This window comes from Pseudorca crassidens, chromosome 1, assembly GCF_039906515.1.
Source record: "Pseudorca crassidens isolate mPseCra1 chromosome 1, mPseCra1.hap1, whole genome shotgun sequence".
Classification (NCBI taxonomy): Eukaryota; Metazoa; Chordata; class Mammalia; order Artiodactyla; family Delphinidae; genus Pseudorca; species Pseudorca crassidens.
In genome coordinates, this window is record NC_090296.1 from 146,765,410 (window position 1) to 146,790,701 (window position 25,292).

The 25,292-nt window shown below is 43.3% G+C and overlaps 2 protein-coding genes across 8 annotated transcripts in view; one reads left to right on the plus strand and one right to left on the minus strand.

The window, feature by feature from the left end:
• WHAMM (WASP homolog associated with actin, golgi membranes and microtubules) overlaps positions 1–8,959 on the plus strand; it is a 52,068-nt gene extending 43,109 nt beyond the window's left edge. The window contains exons 7-12 of the mRNA XM_067698081.1: positions 500–665; positions 3,069–3,256; positions 4,216–4,302; positions 4,538–4,633; positions 5,885–6,362; positions 8,191–8,959. Coding sequence (XP_067554182.1) covers positions 500–665; positions 3,069–3,256; positions 4,216–4,302; positions 4,538–4,633; positions 5,885–6,362; positions 8,191–8,486 — 1,311 coding nt within the window. The 3' untranslated portion in view covers positions 8,487–8,959. The remainder of the gene's footprint in view (positions 1–499; positions 666–3,068; positions 3,257–4,215; positions 4,303–4,537; positions 4,634–5,884; positions 6,363–8,190) is intronic.
• HOMER2 (homer scaffold protein 2) overlaps positions 4,307–25,292 on the minus strand; it is a 104,724-nt gene continuing 83,738 nt past the window's right edge. For 3 of the 7 annotated variants that reach the window (XM_067698169.1, XM_067698178.1, XM_067698125.1), the window contains 6 exons: positions 24,608–24,804; positions 11,710–19,917; positions 8,375–8,683; positions 7,064–7,233; positions 5,818–6,011; positions 4,307–4,696 (listed from right to left, as the gene is read on the minus strand). In XM_067698169.1, coding sequence (XP_067554270.1) covers positions 24,616–24,804 — 189 coding nt within the window. In that variant the 3' untranslated portion in view covers positions 4,307–4,696; positions 5,818–6,011; positions 7,064–7,233; ... (1 more) ...; positions 11,710–19,917; positions 24,608–24,615. The remainder of the gene's footprint in view (positions 4,697–5,817; positions 6,012–7,063; positions 7,234–8,374; positions 8,684–11,709; positions 19,918–24,607; positions 24,805–25,292) is intronic. The other 4 variants (XM_067698151.1, XM_067698142.1, XM_067698133.1 and 1 more) reach the window with 4 other exon arrangements.

Genomic DNA, 25,292 nt, shown 5'->3' on the forward strand with positions numbered 1-25,292 from the left:
CCACTGCGCCACCAAGGAGGTCCCTGTTTGTGAAATATTATATTGTAGGATTCACTTGACGATAACATCAAACTCAGTACTGATGTAGTACTTTAAAATCAATCAAGTACTCAGTAGTTTAAAATCAATCAAGCCGTGTTTTCAGCACAATTTTAGAATAATCAAAGAGGTGCTTTATCCTAGAAGCATAGTCACTTAATTTTTTTCCTGTAACATTATGACTTTAAAGCAGAAAACATTTGTAAATACCTCATTGCCGTTTATTTTTCTCAAAACCTAAATGTTTTCATATATTTCAGGGATGAGATAAAGTATTTGTGACAAACATTGAAGAAGGCATTTTTATCCCATTAAATGAAATGGAAAAGTGTTTCTTCTCTATTTGCTTTTTTTATATTTGATATTGAGCAAGGAATAGAAAATAACTTGAATGCTTGTAAAGTTTGCCTTTAGTGTACTAATTATTTTAACTTGCTCTTATTTTTTTCATGAAAACAAGATAGAAGATCTTCCAGAACAAGAAAAAAAAATAAATGTTGTAGACGAATTAGAAATACAATATTATGAAGTTCAGTTAGAACTATACGAGGTTAAATTTGAGATATTAAAATATGAAGAAATACTGCTTGTTACACAGTTGGACTCTATTAAAAGACTTATAAAAGGTAAAACATATATTTAAATGTATATATGCTTAAATTACACATTCAAGGAAATACAGATCATATTATCAATTATTGTATATTGTCTAATATATCTGAAATTTTCTAACAAAATTTCCCTTTAGTACTTTATTATTCAAATAATATATTCATTGGTAAACACACAGCAAAACAAAGGGAAACTATTATTACCCCAGTTAAATCGTTTAGAGATACTTAGGCTCTATAGCTTTGTAGCCTTTTTTGTATGCTGATGTTTATAAATCTTTCAATTTCTTAAACCAGAACTATGTATCCTGTTCAGTAACCTCTTTTTCACTTAATACATAATAATCATTCTTCCATTTCAGTAAGTAATAAAACCATCAAAAATTTTAATGGCTGCATAGTATTCCATTGTATAGACATGCAGGGATTTCCAGTTTTTCACTGTTGTGAACAGCATTGTAGTGAAGAACCTTCCTTTACACATGTCTTTGTGTATACAACAGATTATTTCCTTGGAATAAATTTCTAAAGATGGAATCAGGTCAAGGACAATGCATGTTTTACATTTTGACACATACTTGTTAAAAAAAAACTACAAGAATCATTTGATATGCATTTTTCTGCACCTCTATTATTTTCTAAATTTCTAAATTTCATTCTACATAATGGCCCTCTAGACAGGTTGTACAAAATGATGCTCCCATCAGCTGATTATAAAATAGCTTTTTCCCCATACTTATTCATTTAAATTCTCACCTACTTGAGAGCAAAAAATGGCATCTTCTAATTTTCATTTATTTAATCACAAGTGATGTTGAACGCAATTTTGTATGTTTACTGGCCATTTGTATTTCATTTATTCATGGCCTATTCATGGCCTTTGACCATTTTTCTTTGGAACATTCCCTTTCTATATTAGAGATGTTATTCTATTATCTGTCATATGTTGCAAATAATTTCTCTGTCATTTGCTTTTTCTTGCCTTGTAGGAATATTTAATTATTATGAAGTCACCTCTATCAGTCTTCTGCTTTGGTGTTATACCTCCTTATCCCAAAATTATATCAGTATTTACTTATGTTTTATTTCAGTATTCTTATGATTTTGTTTTTAAAAACATTTGGCTCTTTAATCCAGGTGAAATTTATTTTGATGTGGGGTAGGAATCTAACTTTTCCCCCCAAATTGTTAGCAGTCCCAATCACTAGTTTTTAAAAACATTTTCCCCTGTTGCTTTGCTTTGAGTTTTACCTGTCTCATATCCAGAATTATCATATTTGTTTTGATCTATTTATGAATTGTTATTTTCTTTCACTGATTTGTGAGTGGCTTCTGGTGCCAGTACCATGCTGTTTCTATTATTGTACCTTGGAGGTACATTTTAGTATCAGGTAAAGCAAGTACTTCCCTCATTACTCTACTTTTCCAAAAATTTTCTGACTTTTCTCACTCCTTTATTCTTCCAGATGAACTTTAGAATCATTTTGGCAAGTTCAAAACAAAAAAACCCCAAAAACTCGGAATTTTTATTGGGATTGCACTTAACATTAGAGATAATTTGGGGAGAATTGTCATCTTTTCAATTTTGAATCTTCCCATCCAAGAACATGGTATGTCTCTCCATTTACTTAAGTCTTTTTTTCCCTAAAGTTCCTCCAAGTTTAGTTATTTTCTTCATATAGATCCTGAACATTTAATTTAATCCTAGATATTCAAAAAACTTTACAGTAGCTTCACGTTATAAGCATTTTACATACTTAGGAAAAACTTCTATTAGAAAAAAGTTAATCTGGAAGGATGCATGCCAAACTGTCCATGTTTTCCTCTGGGAATAAGATGCCAAAGAGTTGGTGAAGGAAGAGGGAAATTTCACTTTTTATTTTGTGTACTTCTGTAGGGCTTGAATTTGTTACAGTTAGCATGTATTTTTAAAAAATCAATATGTAATTAAGATTAAATATCATTAAGGCACCTTAATGATATACTGCTGGTGGAATGTAAGTTGCCTTTCTGGAGGAGGGTGATTTGACAAGAGTCATCAAGAGCCTTAAATATTCATCTGCTAAGGAAGTAATAAAAAATGTACACAAAGATTTATATTCAAATGTTCACCACAGTGAAATTGATAATAATAGAACACTGGAATATTCTAACAACAGAGAGTGCTTAAATTTGAGAATACTGTGTTGCCATTAAAATTATATTTCCATCACATGGAAAAGTTTCTCTAAGAATTCTGTTTATTGATATGTGTAGCTATATAAGTTGTGTGTGTGTGTATGTGTGTACACATAGATATACATATACATAAATGTTAATCATAATTACAAGGATATTTAACTTTCCTTACATTAGAAAAAGTATGCATTATTTTTAATAATAAGACATATTTTTAAGAAATCATTAATATGTTTCTAGATAAACAGGATGAAGTTATCTATTATGATCCATGTGAAAATCCAGAGGAACTTAAAGTCATGGATCATGTAATGGGGCTGCAGGATGATAAGAATCTGGAGGTGAAGGAACTCAGCCGGCAGTGCCAGCAGCTGGAATCTAAACGGGGCAGGATCTGTGCCAGAAGAGCCCGTCTCAGGAACAGAAAGGTAGGAGTGCCCAGGGCAGCTTTCTTTTCTTACCCCTTCTAAGGGTTTCTTCTTTTATGAAAGATAAAGAGGTATTGAAAATAAGGCTTTTTATCAATGATTAATTTTGTGTGTGTTTATGTAGCTATCAGTGGATACAATTAAAATACATTTAAAATGTTTTTCTTAAGATTCTTTTTCCTTTTGGATTTAAGCTTTTGCCATCATCTTTAGATTTTAATTAAGTCTTTCAACAACTATTTATTGAATGCCTATTACTTACACAGGTATTTTAAAAACCACAATAGGTAGAAACTTCTAATCAGCTATAATAAATGCTAAAATTAATTTTATTGTGAACTGTTGATTATAAAATATCAGTCAGATAATATTCAGCTCATTTCAATCCTTATATGCGGTGAGTGATTTTTTTCTTAATTTTTAAACACTCCGTGATTACATAGAAAGGTAACATACTAAGAATGGCTAAGCATAATTGAGATGTAGTTCTTAATATAATTTTTCAGGTATTGTAGGTTGGATGTGTTACGTAGGTATATTTGGAGATATCACTTAGAACATTATGGGGAAATGTGTTTAAAATAATTGCATTGAAACAGATCCTTAGGACACATCCCACTTAGGAATGTGGGACTGCCTGTATGTCCTCTCATTTCCACTTGTTTGGAGGATTTGCTTTTTCATCTCTCAAAGCACTAAATCCCAGCCGTGGCCCTCCTACCAGGAAGGAGGGATTCCCGTAAGCAGCCCACTGCCCCGTATCACGTGACCGAGGAGAAGGCAGAAGCAATGAGCCACACCATAACTCCTATTAATAAATGCTTTATACTGCAGCCCCAATGCAGTGCTTTTTTCTTTTAACCTTTTATGCTATAGCCCATGGTAATATTAAAAACCATGTGGCGTTCAATTTATAACCAAGTGAAAAACAGATCTATGAAATTATATTATTCCCCCAGGATCAATGCAAAGAAAATCATCGACTCAGATTGCAGCAGGCTGAAGAAAGCATAAAATATTTTCATCAGCATCATAGCGTTCAGAGGGTGAGTGGTTGAAGAAAAATGTTTTATATTTGCATAACATGACACACGGGCTTAAGTTTGTGCAAAGTGGAGCTCCGCTGCCCCGTCAGCCTTGATCGTGAGGGGACAGCACTGTCTGGCCCTGCAGCGTGGGGGGCAGACGTGGGGGCCAGAGGAGGCAATAAGGTCAGGTGACAGTCCCTCTCTTTCTCAGAACTTCTGAGAAGTTTACAAGTATGTGTTTGTTTAAATACAGAAAAGAGACCAGAAAAAAGAGGAGGAGCAAAAGAAAAAAGAATGGATAAACCAAGAGCGCCAAAAAACACTCCAACGATTGAGAGCATTTAAAGAGGTGAGTTCTAGAAATAATCACTTCGCCTGCATCGTCTGGAGAAATAAACGAAGATCACCCATCCTAGGAGAAAAGTATAAAGTATTAGGAACAGAAATTTGGGACATAAAATGTTTCCCAAATGCCATTATTTGTAGTCTATAAATAAAAATCAAAAATATTAGAAATATCATGATGTTTTTGACCTTGCCGCACACTAGGGTTCCTGCTCTGCCCCCTGACCAGGTGGTGTGACTCTGCTCACCATGGTGTCAGCTGGCAGGGAAAACTGAAAATAGTTAAATTGCCCTTAGATTTAGCTGTTTCCTCATTTGTAATAAAGAAGTCTTTAAAATTTGGTCAAGGAAACATTGTGATGTAAGTATAATTTTGCGCCCTATTAAAAGTGAATAGGTTTTAAAAAAAAAAGTAAATACTTACTTTAAAGTAACATTAAATTCGTTGAATGTAGAACATAAACCTGTTCTCATCACACACCTGCAACACACACCTTCATAATGACCCAAAAGAGAATACCACCTACTCCCAGACATAATTCTGGGATGAGGTACTGAAGGTGCACTGTGTGATACCAACAAGATACCTTTCCCCTTGGGCATCCATACATTTGTTCTCTATTTCTGCTTTGTCTGTGTCTCTATTTCTGCTTTGCAAATAAAGTCAACTATGCCATTTGTCTAGATTTCACATATATGCGTTCATCAGAACTTCTTTAATTCACATTTTTAAATTATAAAATTTGCTCTAAACATAAAAATTAGAGAAACATCCATAATTCCTGTTTTAACTGTCACTTTGAGGTCCACCCTGCTGGTATTTTTCATACCTCTGTTTGTTTTTTACCTGGTTATACATTTAACACCAGATCATCTGCATTTTTTAAGGATGTTTTGGACTTTGCACTACTTATGATTTTTCATGGCTGCCTAATACTTTAAATTCACCATAATTTTTTCCAGCTATCGTTGATACTAAGTTTCTGATTTTTCATACTAAAGATATGATGAATGTTTTCATCTGTATATATCCTTTCATATCTTTATTACAGAGAAAGTATTCTATGAAAGGATATAAATGCTTATTCCTTAATAGATTTAGTAGCAAGGGTGGCGGTACATGGTGAGAAGGAGCCTCTCTGTGAATTAGAATAATCCACGCACAGAAATGCTTCAGTGTTCACTTACAGAAAGCTTCAGCATTTTGACGGTTTGCGTCTGTAGCAAGTTTCTCACGGCAGTTTTTCATTTTCAGAGATGTCCAGGTCGCTCTGTCCTAAAGAGCTCTCGCTCGCACCCTGTGGCTGCACACCTGCCGAGTGGACCTCCCCGGCAGACGTCCCCGCCGACTTCTCAGATGACGGCGGTGATCCATCCGTCCTCTAGGAAAACCAGAAGCGCTCCCTTAGCCGAAGTTAGTAACGTGAGAACCCCTGAGCATGAAGACTGTGCTAGAAACATCCCTGTTCAGACTTTTGTTCCAGTTGGTGCCCATACACACTGCAGATCAAGTGAGGAGTTGTCACTGCCGCCACCTCCGCCACCGCCACCGCCACCGCCACCACCACCACCACCACCACCGCCCCTCCCTGCTCCGCCCTTTTCTTCTCAATCTGCAAATCATCGGAATTTACACTTCAGGACTTCAGCGAAAGATGATCAGCCACTTCCTCTAGTGTGTGAATCGCCCGCTGAGAGCCCGTGTGGTTCCTCAGACAGTCTTAGCTGCCCAGGTAATCTGCCGAAGTGTCCCTGCTCACCAGGGGTGGTTAGGTGGTTGGAGCGTTCTAGCTTTAGGAGCCTTCATCTTCAAATCAAAATCTTTTTTAGAACTCTCTACAATCTTAAAATATTTCAGTATTTTTTTGCCTTATCACTCTTTTATTGCAAAGTTAGCATAGCCTAAATCTGAGTTTGATATAAATGCGGCGGGAAATCTTTCTAACATGAAGCGGTCAGAAAAATAGTAGACCACTTTTTTGCATTTGCAAGTATAGCACAGTGAATACACTGGAATATTTCTGTCTAATGAGGGCTATCGTTCTGCTCGTTATTCTAATTATGATTTAGACATTGACTATGGAGGAGACGTGCTGAAATCTGCCCAGACTGAGAGCCCACCGCTCTGGAGTGTGTTTGTGTCTGTGTTTAAATTCTATCAAAATGCTGTGTACATTTGTTTTACAGATTATGCCTGAGTACCTATGCCTAGAGCATACAAGGGGACTGTGCTAGGTGATGTGAATTATACAAACAGAACAGTTCCAAACTGTGGTTCTGGTTAATGCGGATTCTGGTTATTCTGAGTTCAAGGTTTCTTTGCACCTGGAGCCGGGTACAAATGAAAATGTGCACGCTCTTAGGTAGAGACTGGAGGCCCATTTCCATGGGGTCTGTGGCAACATCGTGTAAATGAAAGCAAGAGCTCACGTGCCTGGGCCTAGACGAGAGATGGGACGTGGCAGGGCTTTGTGCGGGGGAGCGCTGTTTCCGGCCTGGTGTAGCCCACAGTGTAGGAAGCCCTGATCAGCTCACACACAGTGCCTCAGTTCACTGGAAAGAATAATAAAATGCCCTCGATGGTGAAACTTTGTCTTATTACTCCTAGAAGGGAAATGTAATAACAAGTTATAGGTTAAAATCCAAAGTGTCTTGTTAGCCACGGCATGGCCTTTCAGTTCTGAACTAGAAATGACTGTTCACCTTGAAGTCTCATATAGAAGGTCCCTAGATGAGTGGCTACAGTCATGCCCCAGTCTCCAGCAGGTGGTAAAAGATTTTACCCCCGCAGGGGTCTCAAGGTGCCAGAGTGAAAAATAGCTTCTCTTCACCAAGGCCTTGAAACTCTGATCTAATCTGTGTTTTGACAGCATTTCACACCCTCAAAAGTAGAGCACGTAAGTTACGTCAGGGTAATGTAGGTGGAATTAAACACACTATATACAGAGAAATGTGCCAGTGCCACCCACTCTGGGTTCATTGAGCTACTGATTAAAGTTTTGCTTTAAGCCTTTTCATGTGTAGAAACCTACTCGCCTCATTATCACAGCACGAGTCATCACTGACTAATATCCGAGACTGAAGTTGGAGAAATACAGTGGGGTACGTTAAAAAAAATTCTTAAGTGGGAAGGGAAATGGAGGAGATACAATTTTAGAGCTGTCAATGCACATTGGGTTGGATTACTTTAATACCCCAGGAATTCATAACTATCTTCAGGGTTACACAAAAGGATGATAACACCTGTGTCTTGAGAAACAGAAGGTATGTTGACTTTTGACTGTGCCTGGGAGTTGCTATGGATTTGAAGAAGTACTGGAAAATAAGTGGTCAAGGTAGAATATTAGCAATTAGACTATCCTGGATTCAGAAAGGGAGCTGACGGTCGACCTCTCTGGCAGATAATCGAAGCATTTGTTTAATGGAATGATGATGATTTGTTTACGTCGTCGCATTAACTGATGGGTGACGTAACCCTGTTAACGAGTACAAAAATGTCTCGGCATCTCAGGGAGAAAGGGTATGATTTCGTGACTCCTTGCTCTGTTTACTCAATTTCAGGGTCGATGGATGAAGTGCTGGCCTCCTTAAGGCATGACAGGGCCCCTCTCCAGAAGGCGCAAGCGCCCACTTTGTCCCCTCCCCGTGCCTCAGTCAATGAGCACATTCTGGCTGCCATAAGGCAAGGGGTCAAACTGAAGAAAGTTCACCCTGACCTTGGCCCGAGCCCCAGCAATAAACCCACCAGCGACCTGGAGAGGAGCATCAAGGCGGCGCTCCAGAGAATCAAGAGAGTATCTGCTGACTCGGAGGAGGACGATCGTGATGAGCAGAACCCCGGCGAGTGGGACCGTTAGCCTCTTTGCCAAGGCCCAAGGCTCGTTCTGGAAAAGCATGTGCATGGGGTGCTGGTAGACTGGCCACATAACACCCCGAAAGATCAGCAGGGCTGGGTGTGTGACGTTGCAGCTTTATTTAACGCTGCAGCTCCTAAAGTCAGGGAAGGAAGGAGAGACGTGGTGCCTTTCACGTATCTAAGAATGCACGGTGAGCACTGCTGGCATAAGAAAATGGTAGTTATTGTTCACCACGGATAATCTAGAATCATTCCCTTATTCTGAAAAACGTTTACACTGCTATGGTAAACAGCACTACTGACCGTTCCTCCCGAGTGTGTGTAGTGGTTTCCTGGGATTGAAAGGTTTGAATGTGAACATTATCTTAACAATAATCCGAATAAGTTGCTTATAAGCAGGAATTATTTTAAAGGAAATGTATTTCATGTATCAGGCAGTATATAAACTCATAATAAAGAACTATTTATAATGCATCAGTGTCACTCATGAGGAAATGAAACGTAATATCTTAACACAGCCATCCCTCCCTTGGCTGGGTTTAGCTGAAATCTTACTGAAAACATTAAACGGGACTTCCCTGGTGGCACAGCAGTTAAGAATCCGCCTGCCAACGCAGGGGACACGGGTTCGAGCCCTGGTCCAGGAAGATCCCACATGCCACGGAGCAACTAAGCCCGTGCATCACAACTACTGAGCCTGCGCTCTAGAGCCCACGAACCACAACTACTGAAGCCCGCGCACCCTAGGGCCTGCGTGCCACAATTAACTGAGCCCGTGAGCTGCAACTACTGAAGCCCGCGCGCCTAGAGCCCGTGCTCTGCAACAAGACGAGCCACTGCAGTGAGAAGCCCGCGCACCGCAACGAACCGTAGCCCCTGCTCGCCTGAACTAGAGAAAGCCCTCGCGCAGCAACGAAGACCCAACTCAACCAAAAACAACAACAACAAAATCCCCAAAACGTTAAACATTTATTTAAGCAACTACTAAGGGTGGGGGAAGAGTGTTGTCTCCCTCAGGCACTCATGCTGGAATCATCTCTCCTCCTTGCTCTGTGTTAAAATTAGGAAAGGGGAAGAGACCCATACAAGGCAGTCTCCTCATTTCTCAAATTGTCCAAAGCATCCCCACTAATGTCATCACCCTCACTCTTGCCATGGCAATCCTGGGTTACAAAGAACAAGATGAATCGACCCTCCTTTTCCAAAGAAAAGTTATAGACCAAAACCCTTCCTACTTAGAGTTTCTTCTTAGCTAACTCCAAGGGGCCTCAGCTGGCATAGCTGGGAGGGGTCTGGGTCCTTCAGCAGCTGCAGCCTGGACCTCCGTGCATGGCTGGAGATCCTTCAGTGTGGCCACTGCCAGGTCACCCGTGGCTCCGTCAGGTGTCCTACTTTCCCTGACCTGAAGTGATGCAGACCCAGCTCCAGCTCCTGTACACGAAGGTGCCTCACTCTGCTCCCGGGGCCCAGGCCTTGGTGCCCTGACCCGGCATTAGCCTCTGTTCCCACTGTTCCCTTTCCTTTTTGCAGGTTCCCGGTGTGTGTGTGTGTGGGGGGGGGCGATGCTGCAGCACGGGGGACAGTCCCTGCTGGCTACTTGCCAGGCCTCAGTCGCAAATCCCAGCGGCAGGCCAAGTGGCAGCCTCCCAGGCCTCTTTCTCCACCATAGACAGGCCAAGCTCAGCACAAAAAAGTTTCTCTAGAAAGAATCTGGTATTTTTAAAAATGGCAACATCAGAGCTCTGCTGGACTTTCTTATGCTTATTATGCAATTTGGTATTTTTATTTTAATTCTTGTAATTTCAGTATTTTGAGACACCAGTGAGCTTACTCAGACTTGGATAATTCTCAGAATTTGCTTTCTAAGGCCTGCCAAAGATGAGAAGACTCAAAAAAAAAAAAGATCCTTTTCCAGAGAGTTCTCCAATTGAAACCCCTCGCCCAACTGTCTAACGTGCACACAAACTTCTCTGGAATCCTCTCTCCCTCATTTCTCCATTTCCCCCCTTCTTCCAGCCAAGGCTTAAGTCCAGACTCTGGCCTCAGGGGATCCAGGCCGAGGGGAGGGTCAAGTATTGTCTGCTGTTGTCCAGCTTCAAACCTGTGCAGTCCACCCGCTAAAGTGCCGTCAATCCATCCCCACCTCCCCCCTCGACGTCCTGCTCCACTCTCCAGCCTGCCCCTCAGAAACCTGGCTGCTGCCCCTCCGCCCCTTCCCCACCACAGGTTTTACTCCAGCAATACCAAGCAGGCTGCCCTCCAATGGCCCTGCTCTCCTAAGCCTCAGCGCCCGGGGCATCCCAGCCCTCTGCCACCCGTCCGGCAAATCCACACCCACTTCTCAGTCTCAACTCCATCGCGTCCTCCTCTCCAAAGTCTTCCCGGGCCCGCCCCCACTCTAGGACCACTGCCCCTTGTCCTGGACACCAGTCACAACGCCTCCCCCAACCCACAGCCCTGGCTACAAGGGCAGCCCACTTTGGCCACGTTTTAGAGCCTGAGTTGGGCCCTCTGGCTAAAGCTGACGCTAGGACAGCCAATCCATAACTGGAAGCCTCCTATGGCTTGTCCCGGAGTGAAAAACCATGAGCCGGGCTGCTCAGACTGACTGACTCATTTGTTCATTCGTTCCCTCTCCCGCATTTGAATTGGGGAATCAAGCAGGTAGTAGCAGGAGCCAGAATCAAGAGGTTTTTGATGAATGACCACCCGTCATGTGAAACCATGTAGCCGAGTGAATTTATACAGTAAGTCCCCTACATACGAACCTTCAAGTTGCAAACTTTCAAAGATGGGAACATGCGTTCGCAGGTCCAATCATGTAAGTTAGTTCACGCGTCTGGCGTACATTTTCATGCGCATGCATCTACTACAAGTGGTTGTGCTTTTGTGTACTTTACCGTACAGTACTATTTGTGTGTGTGTTTGTTTTTTATGTATTATTTGTGTGAAAAGTATTATAAACCCATTACAGTACGGTACAATATAGCCGATTGTGTTAGTTGGGTACCTAGGCTAACTTTGCCGGACTTAACGAACAAACTGGTCTTAGGAACGCACTCTCGGAACGGAACTCGTTTGCATGTCGGGGACTCACTGTACAGCAGAGTTTCTCAACTCTTAGATATGTAAACTCATGGGAGGAGCGTATCGGGTTTCTATTGCTGCCAGAACTACCTACCACAATTATAGGGGCTTAAAACAACACAAATTTATTATCTTACCGTTCCATAGGTCCGAAGTCCTACATGGGTCTCACTGGGCTAGTATCAAGGTGTCAGCAAGGCTGTGTTCCTTTTTGAAGCTCTAGGGGAGAAGCTAGAAGCTTTTCCAGTTTCTAGAGGCTGCCTGCATTCCTTGACTTGTGGCCCCTTCATTGATCTTCAAAGCCAGCAACATGGTATCTCTTTGACTCTTCTTCCATCACCATCTCTTTCTGACCCCAGCCAGGAAAGGTCCTCTGCTTTTAAGAACTCATGTGATTAGATTGGGCCCCCCCCACCGCAGATAATCCAGGATACTCTCCCCATCTGAAGGTCCATCTGCAAGGTCCCTTCGCGCAGGTAAGGTAACACATTCATAGGTTCTGGGGATTAGGATGTGGACCTCTTGGGGAGCCATCATCTTGTTGTCTAGCACAAGGAGCTTCTAGAATGCATACTGCAAGGCCTGGCCTGCAAAAATGCTAATCCAGGAGGTTTTTCTGGGAAACCCAAGATAGCTCTGAAGCAGCTGGTCTGCAGACCATCCTTAGAAAAACACGAATATATACAAGTCAGACAGGAAATGAGGGGGCTGTGAAAGGGAAGAGTGAGGCAGGCATACTTAGAGTCATTGCAGGTTCCTTCCAAGACGAAAAGCCTTGGAGCTGGATGTCTCACAAAGTCTTCAGAGTGGCCCAGGGTCACCCCAGCTCTGGAGAAGCAGGATGTACCCTGAGTCCTGTTCTTGAACACCTGTGAGAGCCCTGCTGGAGGGGGAGGCTCACAAATCCTCCATCAGCTGAGTTCCATTTGCACCTGCAATGTATCACCTCACGGCTCCACTGGAACGTAACAGATTTGCGGAAAATATCTGTGTCTTTTCACCTTTGTGTTCCCAGGGCCTGGGGCATAAAGGTGCTCAAGAAATATTTGTTAAATGAATACACGAATTAATGATTTAAGAGCTGTACGTGCGTAGGGAGGGTGGGAGGGAGATGCAAGAGGGAGGAGATACGGGGACATATGTATATGTATAGCTGATTCACTTTGTTATAAAGCAGAAACTAACATACCATTATAAAGCAATTATACTCCAATAAAGATGTTAAAAAAAAAAAAAAGCTGTAAGTGTGAAAAGAGCTCTCTAAGAAGCATGAGAAGTCCCCTGGAGTGGCTGATTTTAATCTGGAGGGCCTAGGCCTTTGAGCTGGGTCTAAGAAGAGAAATGGGGTTGGAAACGGGGAAGGATTCCGGGCAGCGGGAAGAGCAAGAACTAGAGCACAGAGAGGATGCACCAGCAAGGCCTGGGCAGGACCAGGGAAGGCGGTTAGTGTGACCTCATGGGGGGAGGATGGAGAGAGGGGGCTAGAACCTGATGACTCAAGCTTTAGGAAGAGGCCTCTGGCAGCTTTACCTAAAAGGCACCAGATGATGGAGGAGATCCTGGAGTGAGGGGATCAGGAACAGGATAGGGACTGTCTGGTGAGAGAAGCAGTGATGGAGTGAAGAAACTGGGATAACCAGAGGAAGAAGCATAATATGGTGACTCATTGTGCAGGAAGCAAGGGCAAGGACACAGATGGTGCCAACACCTGGAGGGGGGAGGTGCCACGGTCAGGGATCAGGAGGTGGGTAGGGGGCAGCACTGGACAGAGGGGAGCTGACTCCAGGAGGCTGGGACGTGGTGGAGTGGGGAAGCCTTGGAACTGCCAGGGGAGAGTGTCACAGGAAGGTGGCCCAGGCCGGATCCTTGGAGACCCCAACACTACAGGGCAGGAGGAGGAGGGGAAGGAAAAGGAGTAGTCAGGAGCAAGACAAGAATTGGGAAGGAAAGCTTCATTCACGGGACGATTATTGCAAAAGAGCGAGGTCAACTTTCCCAAGCGCCCCAGAGAAGGGAAGCCTAGGACCCAATGGGTGTTAAGGAGGCCCCTCTGGGAGGTGGTTGATGTGGGGATCTGGGCCAGAGCCCCGCCCCCCACAAGTGAGCTGCAAGGGCCTGCAAAGCAAGCGGGCATGGGTGCCCACAGAATCACTTCCGCTCACTAGCGTGCTCTCTTGTGCAAACACGCACTGGTTTATCTAGCAGTCCCTCTAAGTTAAATCACCCTCCACCCGAAACCTTTGCTGCCAGACATGGGATGGCTGCGTGGAGAGAGGGCCTCGGACAGCCTCATGGAGATTTCTGCAGCACAGGAACCTGTGAGGAATTCTTGTGACACAGCGGTAGTGGAGTGAGAGGGCAGGAACAGGGGACATCTCAACAGACATAGACCCCCTGACCCCCACCACCCTGGGAATATGCAAGCCCTCAGCCTTCGAAAACTCACGTCTGGAGAAAAGGGAGTCCTGGGATTGACTGAGATCCAACTGCATGAGCCTGGTAGAACGAGGGCCCAAAACAGAAACTTACTTGAATGAAGGGAAAACAGAGAAGGTGGTATATCTTTCACTCCTGAGCTGTGAGTTGAGATTCACACCTCCTCCACGTGTTGGGGAAAAGTTGGTTCGCTGCCGGGCACAGACTTTGCCATGTGAATAATCTGCTTGAATAGCTCTGGAAAAATCTTTTCCGGTAGAATGAGTCTCCGAGATTAGCTTTTCCCCCAACAGCCAGGAACGTAAGCATATACCCTCTGCTTCCTTCTGCTCAGAAGGCCAGCCCTGCAGAAGAAAAGTGCCTCTTGGGTTAAGAAAAGCTTCAATATTGACCCCATCGAGGCAGAAGGTGACCAGCTGGAGGGCAGGTGACCCCTAACCATACCAAGCACGGGGCTGCCCTGAAGCAGACACTGGAAATGTTGGCAAACCACCCCAAACCCTAATTCTGTTCCAAAGGCTTACGTGCCTTAACCCACACTGCCTTCCTTGCTTTGACTCAGGAAGTCACCCTAGAGAACATCAACCTACCCTTGGGGAGATCCAGAGTTTCCAAAATATCTTAAGACACAAAGGGCTTCTGAAAGATTTTTGTTGACTTAAAAACAGACACAAACATTTTACTGAACTATGTATTTCTACATAAACAACTCTGTTACAACAAAATCAGGTAAAATCCACAAAGGTAGACAAGTCTTTAAAGGAAAATATTTTTTCCCTTAAGTATAAAAAGATAATTTGCCAAATAACGTCATACGGAAACACATAAAGCAAGAACTGTTAGAAACACAAGAGAAATAGACAGAAATACAATAGTAGTCTGAACACACTTTCCTTAGTCTTTAACAAATCAGGTAAGCAAAAATTAAAGGTCCATAAGCTTATAATTAATAAGGTCAAATTAATACATACAGATTTAATTTTGTTCCCTTCCAAGAATATATCTTCTTTTCCAGTTTCCTGGGAATATTGATTAAAATTAACAATTTATTAAGTCCCAAGAAAACATCAATAAAATCCAAAATGCAGAAATTGTACAGGCCATACCCTCTTTGACAACACTTGTAACAAATGTTAATAACAACAACAAAAAGTATCAAACTATCTAGAAATGTAAAAGTTAATTTCAAATAACTCAAGTAAAAAAAAAAGTCAAATATGAAATTACAAGTTATTTATAACTTAGAACACCATAGCTAAAAATTTAACAGAAATGGATAAAGAAATATTCAGAAGAAAAGTCATGTAGCCTTATGAGCGCTAGTAACTATATCTACTATTAAACAGGAAAGAGCTAAAATGGCATTCAACTTGAGAAGGTGAAAAAATAATAAAATAAAGGAAGGAAATTAATAAGAACAAAAACAAACCAAAAAAAATCATAAAATGGTAAAACAGTAAATTAAGATTTGAAGTCCCAGAATAAAAAGGGAAAGCACAGACACAGAACGTTATGAATAAGAAAAGAAAATACGACAGCTCCAGGCTAGCAAATTTGAAAATCTTAACAGAATCATTACTTTGGAAGTTTAAGTTGCCAAAAACTTACAGAAAAGGAAGAAAGTTTAAAGAGACTAATGAGCATGGAAAAACATTGAAAAAATTGTCAAAGAATTATTTCCTAAAAAGGCACTAGACTTAGACAGATTTATACATGTTATAAAAACTTCAAGGAGCAAAAAATTCTAAATATTATTTAAACTGTTCAAGGGCATAGAAAAAAAGAGATAGAGCTTCCCAAGTTCTTTTTTTTTTTTTTAAGAAGTTAACACAAACCCAACACCAATACCTGATAAAGACAGCAGAAAAAAAAATTATATAACTATCCACCTAAAATTTTGAAAAATTCGAAAATAATAAGAGCAAACCAAATCCAGAGTAATTTTCTTATTTTAAAGCTCTTACTATTATTATACAAGTAATATGAGAGCCATGTAGAAAAATCAGAAAATACAGATAAGAACAAAAAATAAAAGTCTACCATAAACCAACCCATCATAAATAACCACTGTTAACATTGAGTGGAGACATATATTGAAAGAATAATATACCATGACTAAATCAGATTTTTCTAGAAATGCAGACAGGGTCCGACATTAGCAAATCTATTTAAATGATTCATATTAAGTTATGATAAAGAAAAACTGGGCTTCCCTGATGGCGCAGTGGTTGAGAGTCCACCTGCCGATGCAGGGGACACGGGTTCGTGCCCCAATCCGGGAAGATCCCACAGGCCCGCGTACCGCAAAAAAAAAAAAGAAAAACCATTTGATCATCTTGACAGATGTGAAAAAAAAAGGCATTTAATAAAATTCCAACAACCATTACTGATAAAACTTTCAGCAAACTAGAAAGAGGAGGGCATAACTTTAATATATAAATTCAAATATTAAGAATATCTCATACTAAGAGTCAAATTTGTACTTTTGGAGGAACACTAGAGGTATTCTCACCAAGTAAAAAATATATATAAAGAAGAATGTACAATACCAGCACAATTTATATAGGTGTTATTTACCATTGTTCAAAAAGTGCTGGTCAGTGTGATAAGGAAGTGAAATAAGATTATTAAAAATATGGAGGTAAAGTTATCATCACTACTCAGAACTATTAACTACATGAAAAAGGCAAAAGAATTAACAACAACAAAACTATTAAAACGAAAGGAAATTCAGTAATTGGCTAGCTACAAAATAAACAAATAACCAATTGCCAAGTTAAACAAACTAGTAAACCACCACAGAACTCTCTATGCAGAGTTAAGAAGAATGAGGTAGATTGATATGGTACCAACAGGAAATGTCCAAGATCTATTGCCAAGTGAAAAATACAAGCAGCAGAAGGTTCTATCATATGGTCAAAATGATAAAACATACTTTAGGAAAAGAAGATTTGAGGACTATGTGTCAACTGTTGACTGTTTATCTTGGGGGCAGAGGGATTTTAATTATGGGGGACTTTCAGTTTCCATATTATGTTTTTTCACAATGCTACCATTTACACAGCTTTTGTTTAATATTTTAAATTTAAAAAATCAATGGATTTAATTTTCATTAAAAAAAGAGTAGTCATGTACCTTTATACTAACAATAAGCAGTTGGAAAATATAATGGACAAAAGAGCTCATTTACCATAGTAACCACAACTACAAAAAATTGCCTGTACTAGAGAAAATATACTGAGGAACATAATACTCTATAAATTTACTGAAATGAAAGGTTAAATATTATGAAGATGTTAATTGTCTCTATAGTTACCTATAAATTTTACACAATCCAATTTCCAATTCTTCTAAATACTACAAAATGATCCCGAATTTCTTTTGGAACTGTCAATATACAAAAAGTACTAGAACATTTTTGAAGACGTTTAATTAATGGCGACATTTAGTCTAAATCTGAGATGATCAAACTATGTGGTACCAGTGCCAGAATGTACACAATAGAAAGTTCAGAAGTACGCTTAAAGAAATATAAGGATTGAGGGCTTCCCTGGTGGCGCAGTGGTGGAGAGTCCGCCTGCCGATGCAGGGGACATGGGTTCGTGCCCTGGTCTGGGAAGATCCCACATGCCGCAGAGCGGCTGGGCCCGTGAGCCATGGCCGCTGAGCCTGCGCGTCCGGAGCCTGTGCTCCGCAACGGGAAAGGCCACAACAGTTAGAGGCCCGCGTACTGCAAAAAAAAAAAAAAAAAAAAAAAAATATATATATATATAAGGATTGGATATATAGTGAAAATGGGATTTTGTATCAGTAGAGAGAGGATAGATTTCCCAGTAAGTGATGTTGGGGTAATTTAAAAAATAAATTCCACATGGATCATAGATTTAATTGCTTAAACAAAACAATAAAAGTACAAGAATAAAATACTGGTGAAAATTCATACAACCTTGGAATCAGAATTGCAAAGATCTTCAAAAGCATGACAGCAAAGGCAGCAACCATAAAGGAAAAGATAGATTTGACTAAAAAAAAATTTTTTTCAATCTAAGCCATATATTGAGCTTTTTTAAAAATAAATTTATTTATTTCTGGCTGTGTTGGGTCTTCGTTGCTGTGTGCGGGCTTTCTCTAGTTGCGGTGAGCAGGGGTTACTCTTCCTTGTAGTGTGTAGGCTTCTCATTGTGGTGGCTTCTCTTGTTGTGGAGCACGGGCTCTAGGTGTGTGGGCTTCAGTAGTTGTGGCACACAGGCTCAGTAGTTGTGGCGCACAGGCTTAGCTGCTCCGCAGCATGTGGGATCTTCCCAGACCAGGGCTCGAACCTGTGTCCCCTGCATTGGCAGGCGGATTCTTAACCACTGCACCACCAGGGAAGCCCCAAATACATGCAACTTTTAAAAAATAATATTTATAGGGAAAAAAAAACTTCTTAGAAATCAATGAGACACACAAACACCTTGTGAGAAAATTGGCCAGAGAAGACGAATAGGTAAATGACAAAAGAATATAGTCTAATAAATATGTTGGTGAGGAGGGTCACACTGTCATCAAAAAAATGCATATCAAAACTAGCCCCCCCAGTCCCCATGGGAACACCAGTGTGAAAGAGGGGAATCGGACATTCTCACACATTGCTGGTGAGAGCATAATTTGGTATCATCTTTCTGGAAGGCAATTTGAGGCAAGATATATTAAAAGTCCCCAACATGTGCGTACCTTTTTGTTAGTCAGGATATGTTATGCTGCAGTAACAAAATAACCCTGACATCCCAATAGTGTAACACTTAAAGTTTATTCGTTCTTCACAGTACAAATCCACACAAGTGGGGAGGGGGGTGTCATGACGGGAGAAGGGGAGCTCTCCACACAGTCACTCAGGGACCCAGGCTGACAAAGGCTCCAGCTGACATAGGCTCCAGCACTGGGACATCACCACCTGTGGCGCAAGGCAACAGAAAGACTGGAGACCTGCATGGGGGCATCTCACAGTCTCAGCCTGGACGTTGCACATGTCACTTCTGCTCACACTTTATTGGCCAGCATTAGCACCAGGACCCTGAGTGACTATAGGGGCTGGTAAGTGGCATCTCCTGTGTGCCCAGGAGGGAGAGGAGGAGACAGAGCAGTGCTTGTAGCACCCATTACACTTTTGAGCGAGCAAGTCCAATTTTAGCAAGTTATCCTAAGTAAATATTCTGAAACGTACATGAAGGTGTTAGAAGAAAGGATTTCCGTCATATCCTTGAGTACAACAGTATAAAACTGGAAACAAGTACCCAAGGTACAACATACACAGATGTTAAAAATGATGCTGTTACATATTTACTGACATAGAAATATATTTACAATATAGTGTTAAAAGGGAAAAAAGCAAGTTATAAAACAGTATATGTATAATATGATTGTATCTCATGAAAAAAGTAATAAAACAGCTATAGATGCATAGAAAAGAAGTCTGAAAAGATATATACCAAAATGTTAACAGTGGTTATAATCAGATGGTGTAATAACAGGTGATTTTTTTCATTTCTTCTTAGAAAAGTATATATTATTTATGTACCAAAAAGGCATTTGAAAAGGGAAAAGAAACAAAAAAAACAGTATTCTTGGGAGAGTCCATTTATCCACCTCATGCTAATCGTTAAATTCTTACCTTTGATGCAAGAAGTGCCTAACTGTCTGTCACACCATAAGACATTGCTACAACAATTTATTTAAAGTCAGGATTTTATATTAAAAGTGGTCCATAGGGTAAGAACAGTGACACATTCCCCACAGCTGCATATCATTGGACCTGTCAGTCATCCGCCAAAATGTCCCACAGTCTGGACTCCACCGTGGTTTCTCTGGGCTCCTGGCAGGTGCACCCGGGGTCTGTGTGGCCTGGGGGTGGGGGCACTCTTCACAAGGCTCTGCATTCGTCAAAGAGAGTAGGGCACTATACAATTCCGCACAAAACAAAAGACCCACAAGCTCTTCTCAAAGACGGATTCCAGAACATATAACATCACCGCCAGGATTATTAAAGACTCCTCTTAGCTATACATATATTTTTTTAATTGAAAACCCTTCCTTGTCGTTTCTCCTGCTTCCCCCTGCTGCTTCCTCCCCCAATACACATACACACACACACACACACACATATACACACACTCACACACACACACACTCCAAAAGTTCACTAGACCATATCATCTGGCTGCCAAAGTCTTACCATAATCACCTTCTTCCTGGCTGGTGTTTAAAGAGGAACTGGAAAAACCCATATTCTTGAGATAGGTGTATGAAAAAGACACGTAAAACAACACACATTTCTATACAGGATTCTCTCTCCATGCCGTCACCCCCACCATCCCAAGAATATATATTTATTTGGGGGAAACTATGTATGCAGAAATTGGAATTCTTTTAAACCATGCATGTCATTTAAGAATATATATGGATGCTGATTTGCAGGCTTCTAGTTTAAATCACCAGTGCTTCAAAATCCAGTGATCTTTCGAGTGAATAAAAGAACCCATAGCTTTTAGATGGACACATGGCACAAAGAGCCACTTTCAGCAATGAGCAGAATGCAGCGGCCGGCTCTGTCTTAAAGGGCAACCTCTGTCAAGCGCCTCTGCTAAGTCCCATCCTGGCTGCCTGCCTTCTAAGGGCACACCTGGCCACATCTGACGTCCCTGGCACTCCCTGTGGTTGGCGTTGGCTCTCACCCAAAGTTGCCCCCGATTTCTATTGAAAAGCAGTCTTGCCTATAGAAAAGGAGTCCTTTTACAACAGGCCGATCGTGACGCCTCTGAGTAGCACTATATCCCACACCCTTTATTTGATGTTTTATGTCAAATATAGTAAATACTGGCCAGGCATTAGCCAACCACCGTCCAGGCTGTGCCCGTGGGCCGCCCAAGTCTAGAGATGTCTATGATGAGACTGCAGGATGGAGACCACCTACCCGCTGTGGACATTCCTCCCGGGGCCCGTCAGGTGCCACTCAACCTGCTCTAACCACTGGCTGGTCTGCTCCCTCCCCAGTGCTGGCTCCTGTCTGGGAAGGGGCTGGGCAGTGATGGGCAATCCCCCCACACCCCACCTGCCCCGCCATCACTCTGTTTACTGCTCTGCCATTTGGGGGCCTCCTGCTTGTTTTGAACAAACTGCTTTGCCTCCACAAAAGCCATCAACAAAGAACTCAAAATGTGTCTCATCGCTCTGGCCTCTCAAAGCACCAACATCATTTTAACCAACAATCTCTTGGAAAGATCCCTACAAAAGCAGAATCATTCAAAAGTGGAACTTACTGCTGTAATGAATGTAAATGTAATTCTGATTCATTCATTTATAAGTTGTCATTTGCTGGGGACATATGTTAAAACAGTATAACTGCAATGTGCTCTTATCAGGACACAAGAGAGTTTTTTTTTTCTTGGCACCCAAAGGTCACTAAAGGGAGAAGAGAGCATGACTCGCAGAAAGACACTGGACCAGGGTTCAGGAGACCCAGATGCAGCCCGCGCTGCTGCTCACTAGCTGGGTGACTCAGGGTGAGTCACCTGTCTCTGCTTCCGCTGCAAAATGGGGAATGATCTCTGCCCCGTTCTCTCACCCAGCTGAGGTCTAAAGTGACGGCATGCAGGGGAGCGTGGAAGGGAGGGAGTGTACAAGTTCTGGGTCTCATGTGGACGCTGGCTCTCTTTCAAGGCCTGACCACACTGTCCCAGCCTGTCACTCAGGTGGTTTTCTATTCCCGAGGCACTAGGAAGACTTTATCTCCCCTTGCCGCTCTCAACTGTATCACGCATCCAGTGGGTCTTTACTTGGAATGAAAATTATTTTTAAGGATCATTATGGTTAAAGGATTCCAAATTTTCCGTTGCTTTTTTTAGGCCCCAGGTTTCACAGATGCAGAGGAAAAAAAAAAAAAGCTAATTGAGGTTCAGGCAGCCAGTCTTGGAGATGTCAAATCAGGAGACATCACTTGGAAACAAAGACGCAGTCCTAGCTCTAAATCCTCCAGCAGCACGACTGGGATGGGGTGTTTGTGAGGCAAGGGTTATGCCCTGCCTGCACTTGGCTTCAGATCACGCCAACCAAAGGGCATCAGTGCTGAGACTGGAGCTGGACGTCCTAACAAATGAGGGCTTGGCTCAAGGGAAACTGGGATGAATTCAGAGGGTCATTCTCCTTCTATCCCGAGGCTGTTAGACAGGGCTAGCCTCTCGACAGACTGTCTAGGTTGTCCCCAGGCCTTTTTTTTTTTTTTTTAAAAGAAAGTAAATGAAGAAACCTTAAGACCTTTAGAGAAAAGCAGAAGGAACTGAAAGTCCAGGGCTTTTGTAAAGGTGTGCTTTCCCTGCTGAGCCCAACTTAGCTTCTCCTTTAGAGGAGCCCCTACTGCTCTTAGCTCCGGGGCTGCATGGTGTAAAGCTGGCTGGGGCCACATAGCGTGGGGCTCTCAGCTCCTCACCTACTGCCTACAAGCGCTCACCAAACTCTTCCACGGTTGGTGAGCGGGGGTCATGGGTCTCAACTGCACAGGGACACAGCAGCCCACCGTGGTAATGGCTCTACTGCTGCCACTAGTTTCTCCAGTCACTGCCCGGAATGTGCAAGCAGCTTTGACAACTCTATCCTCGGATGAATACGTCACCTGAGCATGTCCAGTCAGTCAAGACAGCTCCTTCTGGATGAATAAGCTGCCGCATAGACAGGGGTGGTGGGCATCAGAAGACCCAAGCGGAGGTTTCAGAATGCCAGTGTCTGCTGCTCCTGGGCAGGTGGACTGGCCTAGCCTGAGAAGAATCCTCTTGAGCCCCTGCTGGGCCACAAGGCCAACTCACGGCCAGCCCAGCTCTCTGATCTCCAGGTCAGTAGAGCTGCGACCACTGTCCTGAGAGCCATCTGGAGCTCCAGGGAAAGGGCAGGGCCAGCAGCGCCCAGTCACAAATCAGCAGGAGGGCTGACCACGCTTTCCATTTCCATCTGCCACCAGCCCAGTGAACTCCACCAGAGCTGCCCCACTCAGCCTGCGGGTCTCCCCTACATGTCCTGGTGCTTTCCCCATCCTAAAGAAGACCTCCCTGCTCAGGGAGATGGTCTCAGCTACACGAAAGAGAGCAGCAGGACTTGTAAAGTCACCCTGGGGCCCGGGTCACATCCGTGTGTACCCTACCCACCTCCTCAGGCTATTTTATTGTTTATCTGAACAATTCAGCAGGGAGCAATTCTAATGCGTGAGAAAATCCTTCTAGAGGGGGAAGTTCTCTTAGTGGTCCTCAAAGCAGGTAAGGGGGCGGCAAAGCCTCCCCCTCCTTCAAAGGGATTTAGAAATGCCGACGGCCAGGGATTCAGACCATCTTGCCATGCATGGGGCAAATGAAATGTCCACTGGCCCCACTGAGAAACTCAGTAAGAGAGAAGAGGTCCACGGCTCTGGTCCCTTCCTTAGCAGGAACAGGGGGAGGCAGACCTGGGCAGAACTCCTCTAAGGCCAAGGCTCAGCCACTTTGAGCCCACTCCTTCCCTCACAGGCCTGTGTGATTTCTTTTTCAATTGTCTAAACCCAACAGAGGATCCCATCCTAGATCCCAAGCCCTGGGCAGCCCCTATACCAGGGACAGTCAGTGGTTCTAGAATCCCTAGGCCACAGGCCTCACTCCTGGAAAGGAAGGGTGATCTCAGTGTCAGAGGCCCCCAGGGGCAGAGCACCATGGATGGGCTGCTGGTGGGGGGGGCCTCAGACCAGCTCCTGCTGCTTCCACCGCCACCCTCCTGGCCCCAGGGCCACCTGAGCCAACCCACGAGTCTGTCCACAAAGTCACATACATGCCTGATAACGACCCAGTGCACCAGGACGGTGGACTGTCCAACAGGGGCTTGATGGGGGATGTGATGAAAACACTAAATTCTGTTTATACGTTTAAATGAACAAATATTTATTAAGCACCTACTTTGTGCCAGGCACTGTGCTAGGCACCCTCGCTGCATGCTGTCCCCACAGCACAGTAACCTGCTCAGAAATTAAAACCAAGAAAAGGAACATTGTCGCAACCCTACAAACTGGGGGCGGGTGGAAGTGGGCGGAGTGGATGCAGGCGATTCCCCTGCCAGAAAACGCCTCCACCAGAAGTGCGTTTTCTCTCTTGGGACAAGTCTCTACTCAGTGGTTGCTTTAAAGCATCTCTGTATATACTGAGAGGAAAACTGCTATCACCACGCCCCACGCATTGGTGCCTGGTGAACATTCGAACACTCTGAACGCTACTCAAAAAAACAGGAGTTGGAAAGGGTATTCATACTTGAATTAGAAAATACTTTTCCAGTTCATATGGTTGCAACAGCCCTTAAGAAAGTTATAAACATCCCTGCCCTGACTGCGTAAATGTTTAAGGTAGACCTAGTTCTGGATTCCTGAGTCAGAATCGTCCAGTTGTCCATGACCTCGCAAGGCCAGAGAAGCAAGGGGAGGTTTCTATTCTGGAGAGGAGAGAGTGGACGGCACCCCTGGTTTGGAAACGTGACAAACCGCGCCTGCATTTACAGAAGCCACGTGAACGGGAGGACGTCCTAGTGCTACTCTGTGTCACACACACCCTGGGGACTCACGCGCAGCCCTAGTTGTCGGCGCCCAGCTTGGAGAGGCCCCGGCGGAAGTTGTGCAGGTCATCGATCTTCCCGTCCAGCACCTCCAAGAAGCTCTTCAGCTCCACCTTCAGGTGGCGCTGGCGGTACTTGCTCTCCTCCATGTCCGTCTTCAGGGAGCGCACTTTGTCTTCCAGGTTCTGATTGTCTCTCTCTGCCGCCTGAAGCAAAGCGAGAGAGAAAGAAGGGTCTGGGGACAGAGCGGGAGGAGCCCCGCTGAGACCTGAGACAGCCAGACTGTCCGTCCCCCTCGGGCGGGCCTGCCTCCCTGGAAGTGTTAAGTGTCCTGCCCCCACCCCCCTGGCATCAGGTGTGTGCCCCTCCTTCCTGCTGTTCTCTGGCAGAGGTACCAACGGCCAGCATCTCGCCTTAATACGATGCCCCCACAGAGAACACAGAACTCAGCATCCTGCCCAAGGGAGGCTGGTGCTAAGTGATGCTTTCACAAAGTGCCCAGCAGAGGAAGCCTGAAATCCCAGCACATGGGGTTTTCAGCCCCAAGCCCAGTGTGGTCAGCAGAGGCCCCCTTTGGGTTCCATTCTGGGAGAGAGTGAGAAATAGCACAAATGGAAGAGTGACTTGTTTCTCCCGGTTCCACTGAGAAGGCGAGGTCTCCTTGGCCCCAGGCCAGCCTCTGGCCGTCAGCGAG